General features: G+C 38.7%; 1 protein-coding gene across 14 annotated transcripts in view; it reads left to right on the top strand.

Annotated features, from left to right (window-relative positions):
- The window catches only part of CEP152 (centrosomal protein 152), a 146,691-nt gene that overhangs the window by 36,101 nt on the left and 97,722 nt on the right, over positions 1-12,868 (top strand). For 10 of the 14 annotated variants that reach the window (XM_064291995.1, XM_064291996.1, XM_064292005.1 and 7 more), the window contains exons 3-6: positions 1,402-1,505; positions 1,732-1,798; positions 1,880-2,158; positions 5,353-5,518. In XM_064291995.1, the coding sequence (XP_064148065.1) occupies positions 1,402-1,505; positions 1,732-1,798; positions 1,880-2,158; positions 5,353-5,518 (616 nt within the window). Of the gene's footprint in view, positions 1-1,401; positions 1,534-1,731; positions 1,799-1,879; positions 2,159-5,352; positions 5,519-12,868 lie in introns of all 14 variants that reach the window. The other 4 variants (XM_064291998.1, XM_023539070.2, XM_064292001.1 and 1 more) reach the window with 2 other exon arrangements.

Here is a 12,868-nt window from a genome sequence, read left to right on the forward strand (position 1 = left end):
GTATGTGTACTAACCGTTTAATGAGAAACTAGTTTATTCTGTAAACCTTCATCTACAGTACAATAAAAAAACTGCCATAGACCAACGAGCACCTCATTTTTTAATCCAAGATTTAACAGAGTGTTTAATGTCTTCCAGATTCACTCATTGCGTAATTTTATGGGACTGATTTATGTCCTTTGGAGGGACTCAGTCAACTTGTTTATCAAGTTGGTGGTTAATTTCTTAAAGAGAAGCCATTATAAGCTGTCTCCTACCAGCTATTTAGTAATAATGTTTGAATCCGCTGATTATGTTGCAAGTTTTAACACACTTTATATTGGGATTCAAAGACTGACATTTGTGCATAGATGCCGAAATTAAAAAATTAGATGATTGTTCATCTCTTTATCACAGTTTACTTTTTGTGAAACTTGAATGGATTTATTCTGTCATGCAGACTAACTTATATAGGCAGAATGCTCAAAATGTCATTATTCTATTTCTCTAGAAAAAAAATTGGAGAGAAAAGTCAGATGCTTTTATGTCAGTTTTGTAGTTGTGCTTTTGAAAGTGCTATCTGTAGAAAACAGAACCTTCCAACTCTCCTTTTATTCAAATGTTGTACAAGAGCAGAGTGTTGTATATCTTTTCATCACTGGAATTAGATGCCTCTCTACTAAGTAGTCACTCCACAGGGGTATATCATGTTATCAGAGCTTTTAAGGGCGTCTAGGCACCTGTTGCTGCAGCTGCTAGCCTCACTAAAAAAACACTACCTGGGTAAAATACATCTGGCTACTGGGATTCCCTGGGGCATGTCTGATTGTCAAGTGCCCAAGGTCTGATTACTGGGAAAACAGGGTTCTGAGACTCAAGTCTGCCTTGTGATAACATAATACAGTGATTGAACCATCATTAGGACTTGTTATGTTTCTATAAGTAAGTTTTTTCAGTTTAGTCACACCATATGGGTATGTCTAAGAGCCCTGGAGGTGCAGGGTTAAGCATTCGGCTGCTAACAGAAAGGTCAGTGATTCAAATCCACCAGCTGCTCAGTGGGAGAAAGATGTGGCAGTCTTCTCCTGTAAAGATTACAGCCTTGTCAACCCTATGGGGAAGTTCTACTCTGTCCTACAGAATCGACTCGGCAGCAGTGGGCACGTGCATATTTAAATCCAATAACTCTGTAGGAAAAACTAATATCTTTTAATATGTCTTGATTTTGTGCATCTTCCCCTTTCAAGTGAAATGCTGAACATAATTCATATGGAATTAACATATTTATTAAATGGAGAAATTAGAAACTTCTTTGACTTCTGCAGTTAAAGCTTTTAAAAAATCCACTGGTCCCAAGGCAGCTTTGGTTTGGTACCTCGTACGGAGGGTGGTGTGACACTAACGCAGACTTTCCTGTCTCAGCTGCAGCAGTTACTCACAGACCTTCCCCATGACATGCTGGATGACGACCTCTCCTCTCCCGAGCCCCACTCTTCTGACTGCAGCGAGGATGGCACAGAGGCAGAGTAAGACCCTCCAGTCACTTTCACTTGGGTATTGCGATTCTATACGTCTCTTTCCTTTGGTTCTCTGCAGCTCACAATCAGACACGTGATTAGAAAGTTGTAGACCGGTTACTACAGTTTGGGGCGAATGTTGGAGGGAAGGCATGTTAAAACCCTGGGGTTCTTGGTGCTGCCTCTGTCCAAACAAATGATAGGCTCTAAATCTCACATGTTGGTTTTTCTCAAGAGCACGTCATTCTCAGGAACCGGAGATGAACTGGAATGAGCATCAAGTGCTGCCTAAATCTCAAAGTGTAAGTATCTGGTGTGGTAATGACATTGAGGAGGGTGAGAATAGATCTCAGTTCTTTCATTTTACTCTTATTATCTGATAGAATTATAACCAGGTCCGGGATTTATACGTTGGAGAGAAATGCGGCAATGGTTGGGAAGAGAATCAAAGTAAAAATGAAGACCGAAATCCTAGGTACCGTCCTGAAGAAGTCGGAGATGAAGGTGGAAGTGGTTATAGTCCTCCAAGTAGATATGAGCAGGCTGATTTATATCACCTTCCCGAAAACTTTAGGCCATACACCAATGGTCAGAAGCAGGAATTTAATAACCAACCAACCAGTGTAATTCATTTTTCAGATCCTCAAAGGAACCATTTTCAGGTATTGTAAGAATTTGACTGTCAAGAATGTGTGTGTGTGTGTGTGTGTGTTTGCACTCATGTGAATGTGCATGTGTGTGTGAAGAATGTGCGTGTGTGAACTCATGTGAATGTGTATATGAAGAGTGTGTGTGCACTCATGTGAATGTGTATGTTTATATGAAGAGTGTGTGTGCACGCATGTGTATATGAAGAATGTGTGTCTGCACTCACGTGAATGTGCATGTGTACATGAAGAGTGTGCGTGGGTGCACTCATGTGAATGTGCATGTGTATATGAAGAGTGTGCACTCGTGAATGTGCACGTGTATATGAATAATGTGCGTGTGCACTCATGTGACTGTGCACGTGTGTATGAAGAATGTGTGTGTGCACTCGTGAACGTGCATGTGTATATGAAATGTGCATGTGTACGTGAAGAATGTGTGCACTTGTGAATGTGCATGTATATGTGAAGAGTGTGTGTGTGCTCGTGAATGTGCATGTGTATGTGAAGAGTGTGTGTGCACTGGTGAATGTGCATGTGTATATGAAGAGTGTGTGCACTCGTGAATGTGTATGTTTACATGAAGAGTGTGTGTGCACTCGTGAATGTGCATGTGTCCTTGAAGAGTGTGTGCATGTGCACTCATGTGAATGTGTATATGAACAGTGTGTGTGTGCACTCGTGTGAATGTGTATGTGAACAGTGTGCATGTCACTCAGGTGAATGTGCATGTGTACGTGAAGAGTGCATGTGTGCACTCATGTGAATGTGCATGTGTACATGAAGAATGTGTGTGAGTGCATTCATGTGAATGTGCATGTGTATATGAAGAATGTGCCTGTGCACTCATGTGAATGTGCATGTGTACATGAAGAGTGCATGGGTGTACTCATGTGAATGTGCATGTGAACAGTGTGCATGTCACTCAGGTGAATGTGCATGTGTACATGAAGAGTGCGTGTGTGCACTCATGTGAATGTGCATGTGTACATGAAGAATGTGTGTGAGTGCATTCATGTGAATGTGCATGTGTATATGAAGAATGTGCGTGTGCACTCATGTGAATGTGCATGTGTACATGAAGAGTGCATGGGTGTACTCATGTGAATGTGCATGTGTACATGAAGAGTGTGTATGTGCACTCATGTGAATGTGCATGTGTACATGAAGAGTGCGTGTGTGCACTCATGTGAATGTGCATGTGTACATGAAGAATGTGTGTGAGTGCATTCATGTGAATGTGCATGTGTACATGAAGAGTGTGTGTGTGCACTCGTGAATGTGCATGTGTACATGAAGAGTGTGTGGGTGCACTCATGTGAATGTGCATGTGTACATGAAGAGTGTGTATGTGCACTCATGTGAATGTGCATGTGTATATGAAGAGTGCGTGTGCACTCATGTGAATGTGCATGTGTATATGAAGAATTTGCATGTGTGCACTCATGTGAATGTGCATGTGTACATGAAGAGTGAGTGGGTGTGCTCATGTGAATTGCATGTGTATATGAAGAGTGTGCACTCATGTGAATGTGCATGTGTACATGAAGTGTGTATGCACTCATGTGAATGTGCATGTGTACATGAAGAATGCGTGTGTGCACTCATGTGAATGTGCATGTGTACATGAAGTGTGTGTGCACTCAGGTGAATGTGCATGTGTGCATGAAGAGTGTGTATGTGTGCACTCACGTGAATGTGCATGTGTGCATGAAGAGTATGCGTGTGTGCACTCATGTGAATGTGCATGTGTATATGAAATGTGTAAGCGCAATGGTATGATGATTTATTTTAACTACAGAAATTTCTGGTTTCTGTTGAAAATCTATTGTAATCACAATCTTAAATTAGTTTCAAATAGAGGCTTTATGGAAGCAGTTAATCAAATGTTAACATTTGATTTTAATTTAGCAAAGAACAATGACCCTCATTTACTGCTGCCTCTGGTGTCTGCAACTTCACTGTGCTTCAGTGAGAAGTTATGTTCTGATATATAAATATAGTTTAAATTGGTGATTGTTTGTAGACGACGGCATTTAATTTCCTCAGCTTTTTTTTTTTTTTTTTGCTCTGGACTCTTAAAACAGATTTTGGGTCGAACACTTCAGATTTGAGGTCAAACAGCTGATGTCTGTTTTGTATAGTGAATAGCAGTAGAGAGGGTGAAGGTGTTTGAGAGAAACATCAGATACCATGTGTTCACCCCGAGAGAGTTTACTGATGTAAGGCCTCAGGACACAGTTACCCGGTGCTGACAGATCCTCAGTGACAGCCGGCAGCCTCATCTTACTAATAGCTGTTCTGTGTCACCCAGGGACAGAATGGCTTTTTGGTCTTTTTTAAGAGCAATTTTCTCTTAGTCCTGTCACTATAGATTGTTATTCATTTCACAAAAGTTTTGAGTATTACACATGAAGCGTTACATCGCATGGTCTTGTTATTCAGCATGTGCATTCTTTTTTTTTTTTAATGTAATGTATACAACAAAACATTTGTCAGTTCAGCAACTTTTACATGTTACTTCAGTGACATCGATTACATTCAGCCTGTTGTGCAAACATGGAAAAAACCAGAACCATTTGCCATCAGGTTGACTCTCGACTCCTGGTGACTGTGTGTGTCTGAGTGGAACTGTGTTCCATAGGGCGCGGACATTACCACTGTCCTTTTGCAAAGTATTCTGCCTGCCTGTGCATTCTTAGGGTCCCAAGATGCTGGTGTCATCTATACCATTCGTAGTAAGGCATTTATGTTCCATCTTTCTGGAATTCTTCCGTTTATTTATGAGCCTGGCCCCATTATGTGCTCAAATAAAAGTACAGTTAAGATGCATCAACCAACAACAAACCTATCCATTGCCATCATGTCGATTCTGACTCATAGTGACCCTATAGGACAGAGTAGAACTGCCCCATAGAGTTTCCAAGGAGCCTCTGGTGGATTCGAACTGCTGACCCCTTGGTTAGCAGCTGTAGCATTTAGCCGCCATGCCACCAGGTTTCCTTAAGGTGCACACAAAGTACATGTTGCAGATTTTCAGTTATCAGTGTTAATAACAATCATTGCTATTTTTAAGCAAAAGATGGATAAACTTTTGCAATTATACCCAACTTAAGTTCTACAACATAAAATTAAGATGTCTGAGTCAGTTAATTTTTGTAGAAAAGGCCAAGTCCTAATTGCTGGTTTAATCTGTCATCTTCTAACAGCAATTTGGTACATCACAGAGTCCTAGTTGTCCAGCTTTGGAACCTCGTAAAGTGACATATAAACCCTATCAATCCTCTGCCCAGGACAGTGGCTCAGCAGCCCAGGAGGCAGCAGGAAGAGACGCATTTGAAGGGCTGCAGCAGCAGTTTTTAGGAGCTAATGAAGGTATGTGTCAAGTTTATATTTATTTCTTAACATAACTGGGGCATGTTGAAAACTGGGTATTTGAGCATATTCAAGGGTTATTATTTTTAGGTATGATAATGTTATTGTTGATATTTTTAAAAGGACTTATTTTTAGAGATTTATACTAAAATATTTACAAGTAAGCTGATATGCAGTCTAGGACTTACTTCAGAATAATGTGTTGTAGGGAATGTGGGGCGGGGGCATCGATGGAGCAGGACTGGCCAGGACTTCAGAACTGTCGAAGCTGGATGATGGTGTCACGAGGATTCATTGTACTGTTCTCTCTTTTTGCATATGTTTGAAATTTTCCATAATGCAGAGTTAAATTTTTCTTAACTATGTTTCAGTTGTTCTAGTTTATTATGACTTTTTGTTCACTTCATATTTTTATTAGTGAAATCTACTTTGGAAAATGAAATACAGTTTCCTTTTCAATCTCAGATTTTTTTATTGTATACCAGTGTAATTTAGTACATCAGCCATTAACATCCTAATGATTTTGTTTTATTTTTAGAGCTTTAATGTAATAATTAGACAATTCTGACATAAATGACTTTATATTCAGAATTTAAACCAGGCTTAGATACCAAGTTTAGTAGTGTGGCACTTGTGAAATTTTTTTTTTTTAAGTAAATGTATAAATATGAGAAAAAGTGCTTATAGTTGACTGGAGGATTTTTGAGGAGATGATGTGCTAGTGTTAAAAAACAAAGAATAAAAAATCCTAACTTGTACTGCAACTAACCTGAACTGGTGATTTCTTATTCCAACTTTAACTGTCATACTCCCTGGCAAATGGAATAACTTCTATTTATTGTGCATGTTGAAGTGCTGGTGTGATTCCAGGGTTAGAAGGGGGAGAAGTAACACTGGATGTCTGGGTTATCTGGGCTAGGCCCCAGGGAAAGCACTGCCTCCGCATGCTCCATGCCCGTGGGTGGGTATAGGGGAGGCCCTTCTGAAAGCAATCAGTAGCAGATACAGAGGTGCCCTCTGTTTGTTGACAAGTTGCTCAATGAGGAAATGAGGACGTAGACAGTGTGTGTGGCATAACTGGCCTTGGTAACTTAGTAACTAAGTGTGACAACAGTGACCTGACACCTCCTGGGTGTTCACTCTCTCACTTACCCTGTACTCGGTCTCCTTTCCAGCTCCTGGTCTTTCTGCCTACGTGACCTCCCATTACTTCTCTTTATATACACCTTGCTACATACTCCCAATTGCTCTCCCTATAATGAGACAGCCCACTCCCTCCCTTCACTCTCCCTTTTCATGTCCATTTCTCCAGCTTCTAACCCCCTCTAGCCTCTCATCTCCCCTCCAGGGAGGAGATGCCAACATAGTCTCAAGTGTCCACCTGATCCAAGAAGCTCACTCCTCACCAGCATTCCTCTCCAGCCCATTGTCCAGTCCAGTCCCGGTCTGAAGAGTTGGCTTTGGGAGTGGTTCCTATCCAGGGCCAACAGAAAGTCTAGGGGCCATTACCACCGGGGTCCTTCTAGCCTCAGTCAGACGATTAAGTCTGGTCTTTTTACGAGAATTTGGGGTCTGCATTAAACTTTACTTTTTTTTAATCCCACTACTCTCCTGCTCCCTCAAGGGTTCCCTGTTGTGTTCCCTGTCAGGGCAGTCATCGGTTGTAGCAGGGCACCATCCAGCTCTTCTGGTCTCAGGCTGATGTAGTCTCTGGTTTATGCGGCACTTTCTGTCTCTTGGGGTCATAATTACCTTGTGTCCTTGGTGTTCTTTATTCTCCTTTGATCCAGGTGGGTTGAGACCAATTGATGCATCTTAGAGGGCCACTTGCTAGCTTTTAAGACCCCAGACACCTCTCCCCAAGGTGGGATGTAGAATGTTTTCTTGATAAATTTTATTATGCCAGTTGACTTAGATGTTCCCAGAAACCATGGTCCCCAAACCCCTACCCCTGCTACACTGGCCTTCTAAGCATTCAGTTTATTCCAGAAACTTCTTTACTTTTGATTTAGTTCAGTTGTGCTGAGTTGGACTAAACCAGGTCACCATTGGGTGTTGTCTTTCCTGTCAGCTAAAGTAGTTCTTATCTACTATTTAATTACTGAATACCCCCTTCCACCCTTCCTCCCTACCCTTTCATAACCATCAAAGAATATATTCTTCTCTGTTTAAATTATTTCTTGAGTTCTTATAATAGTGGTCTAATACAGTATTTGTCCTATTACAACTGACTAATTTCACTCAGCATAATGCACTTCAGATTCTTCCATGTTATGAAATATTTCACAGATTCCTCACTGTTCTTTATCGATGCGTAGTATTCCATTGGGTGAATATACCGTAATTATCCATTCATCCGTTGATGGGCATCTTGGTTGCTTCCATCTTTTTGCTGTTGTAAACAGTGCTGCAATATATTGCTGTGCATATATCTGTTCTTGTAAAAGCTCTTATTTCTCTAGGATATATTCCAAGGAGTGGGATTGCTGGATCACATGGTACTTCTATTTCTGTCTTTATAAGGAAGCACCAGATTGATTTCCAAAGTGGTTGTACCATTTTACATTCCCACCAGCAGTGTATAAGTGTTCCAGTCTCTCCACAGTCTCTCCAACATTTATTGTTTTGTGCTTTTTGGATTAATGCCAGCCTTGTTGGAGTGAGATGAAATCTCATTGTAGTTTTGATTTGCATTTCTATAATGGCTAATGATGGTGAGCATTTCCTCATGTATCTGTTAGCTACCTGAATGTCTTCAGTGAAGTGTCTGTTCATATCTTTTGCCCATTTTTTAATTGAGTTATTTGTCTTTTTGTAGTTGAGTTTTTGCAGTATCATGTAGATTTTAGAGATCAGGCGCTGATCAGAAATGTCATAGCTAAAACTTTTTCTCGGTCTGTAGGTAATCTTTTTACTCTTTTGGTGAAGTCTTTGGATGAGCATAGGTGGTTGATTTTTAGGAGCTCCCAGTTATCTAGTTATCTTCTGCATTGTTAGTAATGTTTTGTATACTGTTTATGCCATGTATCAGGGCTTCTAATGTTGTCCCTATTTTTTCTTCCATGATCTTTATTATAAATTTTATGTTTAGGTCTTTGATCCATTTTGACCTCGTTTTTGTGCATGGAGTGACGTATGAGTCTTCTTTCCTTTTTTTGCAGGTGGATATCCAGTTATGTCAGGACCATTTGTTAAAAAGACTGTCTTTTCCCCATTAAACTGTTTTAGGCCTTTGTCAAATACCAGCTGCTCATATGTGGATGGATTTATGTCTGGATTCTCAATTCTGTTCCATTGGTCCATGTATCTGTTGTTGTACCAGTACTAGGCTGTTTTGACTACTGTGGTGGTATAATAGGTTCTAAAATCAGGTAAAGTAAGGCCTCCCACTTTGTTCTAATTTTTCAGTAATGCTTTACTTATCCGGGGCCTCTTTAACTTCCATATGAAGTTGGTGATTTGTTTCTCCATATCATTGAAGAATGTAGTTGGAATTTGGATTGGAATTTCATTAAATGTATAGATTGCTTTTGGTTAAATAGACATTTTTATAATGTTAACTCTTCCTATCCACGAGGAAGATATGTATTTTGACTTAAATAGGTCTCTTTTGGTTTCTTACAGAAGTGTGTAAGTCTTTTACATCTCTGGTAAGATTTATTCCTAAGTATTTTATTTTCTTGGGGGCTACTGTAAATGGTATTGATTTGGTGATTTCCTCTTCAATGTTCTTTTTGTTGGTGTAGAGGAATCCAACTGATTTTTGTATGTTTATCTTGAACTCTTCTATTAGTTTCAGTAGTTTTCTTGAGGATTCCTTAGGGTTTTCTATGTATAAGATCATGTAGTCTGCAAATAGAGATAATTTTGCTTCTTCCTTGCCAATCTGGATGCCCTTTAGTTTTTTATCTAGCCTAATTGCCCTGGCTAGGACCTCCAGCACGATGTTGAATAAGAGTGGTGATAAAGGGCATCCTTGTCTGGTTCCCGGTCTCAAAAATGCTTTGAGGCTTTCTCCATTTAGGATGATGTCGGCTGTTGGCTTTGTATAAATGCCCTTTACTGTGAATCGACTCTGTAGCACTGGGTTTTTTTGGTTTGGGTTTATTATGTTGAGGAATATTCCTTCTATTCCTATTTTGCTGAGAGTTTTTATCATGAATAGATGTTGAACTTCGTCAAATGTCTTTTCTACATCAATTGATAAAATCACGTGGATCTTGTCTTTTGTTTTATTTATATGATGGATTGCATTAGTTGTTTTTCTAATGTTGAACCATCCCTGCATACCTGGTATGAATCCCACTTGGTCATGGTGAATTATTTTTTTGATATGTTGTTGAATTCTATTGGTTAGAATTTTGTTGAGGATTTTTGCATCCAAGTTCATGAGGGATATAGGTCTGTAATTTTCTTTTTTTGTGGCGTCGTTACCTGGTTTTGGTATCAGGGATATAGTGGCTCCATAGAATGAGTTTTAGAGTATTCCGTCCTCTTCTATGCTCTGAAATACCTTTAGTAGTAGTGGTGTTAACTCTTCTCTGAAAGTTTGGTGGAACTCTGCAGTGAAGCCATCCGGACCAGGGCTTTTTTTGGTTGGGAGTTTTTTGATTACCTTTTTAATTTCTTCCTTTGTTATTATGGGTCTATTTAGTTGTTCTACCTGTGTTTGTGTTAGTTTAGGTAGGTAATGTTGTTTCTAGGAATTCATCCATTTCTTCTAGGTTTTCAAATTAGAGTACAATTTTTCATAGTAATCTTTTATGATTCTTGTAATTTCAATTGGGTCTGTTGTAATATCGCCCAACTCATTTCTTCTTAGGGTTATTTGCTACCTCTCCTGTTTTTCTTTTTCCAGTTTGGCCAATGGTTTATCAATTTTGTTCATTTTTTCAAAGAACCAGCTTTTGGCTTTGTTAATTCTTTCAATTGTTTTTCTGTTTTCTATTTCATTTAGTTCTGTTCTAATTTTTATCATTTGTTTTCTTCTGGTGCCTGTGGGTTTCTTTTGTTGTTCTCTTTCTGTTTTTTCAAGGTGTAGGGATAGTTCTTTGATTTGGCCCTTTCTTCTTTTTTGGATATGTGCATTTATTGATATAAATTGACCTCTGAGCACTGCTTTAGCTGTGTCCCAAAGGTTCTGATAGGCAGTGTTTTCATTCTCATTGGATTCTATGAGTTTCTTTATTTCATCCTTAATGTCTTCTGTAACCCAGTTGTTTTTGAGCAGGGTATTGTTCAGTTTCCAAGTGTTTGATTTCTTTTCCCTGCTTTTTCTGTTACTGATTTCCACTTTTATGACCTTGTGGTTAGAGAAGATGCTTTGTAATATTTCAGTGTTTTGGATTCGGCTAAGGCTTGGTTTAGGACCTAATATGTGGTCTATTCTAGAGAATTTTCTATGTGCACTAGAAAAGAAAGTATGCTTGGTTGCTGTTGCGTGGAGTGTTCTGTATTCATCTATGAGGTAAGTTGGTTGATTGTGGCATTTAGATCTTCCGTGTCTTTAATGAGCTTCTTTCTGGACGTACCTATCCTTCACTGAAAGTGGTGTGTTAAAGTCTTCTACTATTATTGTGGATCTGTCTGTCTCACTTTTCAGTGCTGATAGAGTTTGTTTTATGTATCTTGCAGCCCTGTCATTGGGTGCATAACTATTTAATACGGCTATATCTGCTTGATATATTGTCCCTTTAATCATTGTATAGTGTCCTTCCTTATGTTTTGTGGTGGATTTATTTCGCCAGAAATTAATATTGCTACTCCTGCTCTTTTTTGCTTGTTGTTTGCTTGATATATTTTTTTTCTATCCTTTGAGTTTTAGTTTGTTTGTGTCTCTAAGTCTAAGGTGTGTCTCTTATAGCAGCATATAGATGGATTGTGTTTTTTAATCCATTCTGCCACTCTCTGTCTCTTTATTGGTGCATTTAGTCCATTTACATTTAGCGTAATTATGGATAGTTATGAATTCAGTGCTATCATTTTGATGTCTTTTTTGGGTGTTTTTGACAGTTTCTTTTTCCCACCTAATTTTATGTTATGAGTAGATTATATATTGTACTTTCCTCACATTTGTTGTTGTTGATTTTGTTTCTGCTGAGTCTCTATTTTTTTCTCATATTTTATTTTGATGAGTAGGATGGTTTGTCTCCTTTGTGGTTATCTTATTATTTACCCCCATTTTTCTAAATTTAAACCTAAATTTTATTTCTTTGTATTGCCCTATCTTCCTCTCCATATGGAAGATCTATGGTTACATTTCTCAGTCCGTATTTATTGTTTTAACGTTGTCATTTATATAATAACATCGCTGTTACCCTGTTTTGAAGTTTTCTTTTTTTAATTCTGCTTTGTTTTTTGATTTCCCTGTCCAGGTGGACCTCTGATTGCTCTGCCCAGTGTTCTAGTCTTGGGCTGATACCTGATATTATTGATTTTCTAACCAAAGAACTCCCTTTAGTATTTCTTGTAGTTTTAGTTTGGTTTTGACAAATTCTTTAAACTTCTGTTTATCTGGAAATGTCCTAATTTCACCTTCATATTTAAGAGATAGCTTTGCTGGATATATGATTCTTGGTTGGCAATTTTTTTCTTCCATTTTTTAAATAAGTCTTCCCATTGCCTTCTTGCCTGCATGGTTTCTGCCGATTAGTCCGACCTCATTCTTATTGGCTCTCTTTTGTAGGTGACTTTTTGTTTATTCCTAGCTGCTCTTAAAATTCTCTTGGGTTTTGGCAAGTTTGATTGTATGTCTTGGTGACTTTCTTTTAACATCTACCTTATGTGGGGTTCGATGAGCATCTTGAATAGATATCTTCTCATCTTTCACAATAGCAGGGAAGTTTTCTGCCAACAAGTCTTTAAGAATTCTCTCTCTATTTCCTGTCATCCCTCCCTGTTCTTGTACTCTAATCACTCATAGGTTATTTCTCTTGGTAGAGTCCCACATGACTCTTAAGGTTTATTCATTTTTTAAAATTCTTTTATCTGACTTTTCTTCAAATATATTAGTGCTAAGTACTTTATCTTCAAGTTCAGAAATTCTGGCTTCTACTTGCTCAATTCTGCTCCTCCGACTTTCTATTGAGTTGTCTAATTCTGTAATTTTATTGTTAATCTTCTGAATTTCTGATTGCTGTCTGTCTATGGATTTTTCTAGTGTATTAAATTTTTCATTATGTTCCTGAGTAATCTTTCGAATTTCTTCGGTTGCCTTATCTGTGTGTTCCTTGGCTTGTTCTACGTATTGCCTCATTTCTTTCCTGATGTCTTGAAGGGTTCTGTATATTAAATTTTTGTATTGTGCCTTTGGTAATTCCAGGAATGCACTTTCATCTAGAAGATCCCTGG

Source organism: Loxodonta africana, chromosome 10 (genome assembly GCF_030014295.1).
Source record: "Loxodonta africana isolate mLoxAfr1 chromosome 10, mLoxAfr1.hap2, whole genome shotgun sequence".
NCBI classification, from domain to species: Eukaryota; Metazoa; Chordata; class Mammalia; order Proboscidea; family Elephantidae; genus Loxodonta; species Loxodonta africana.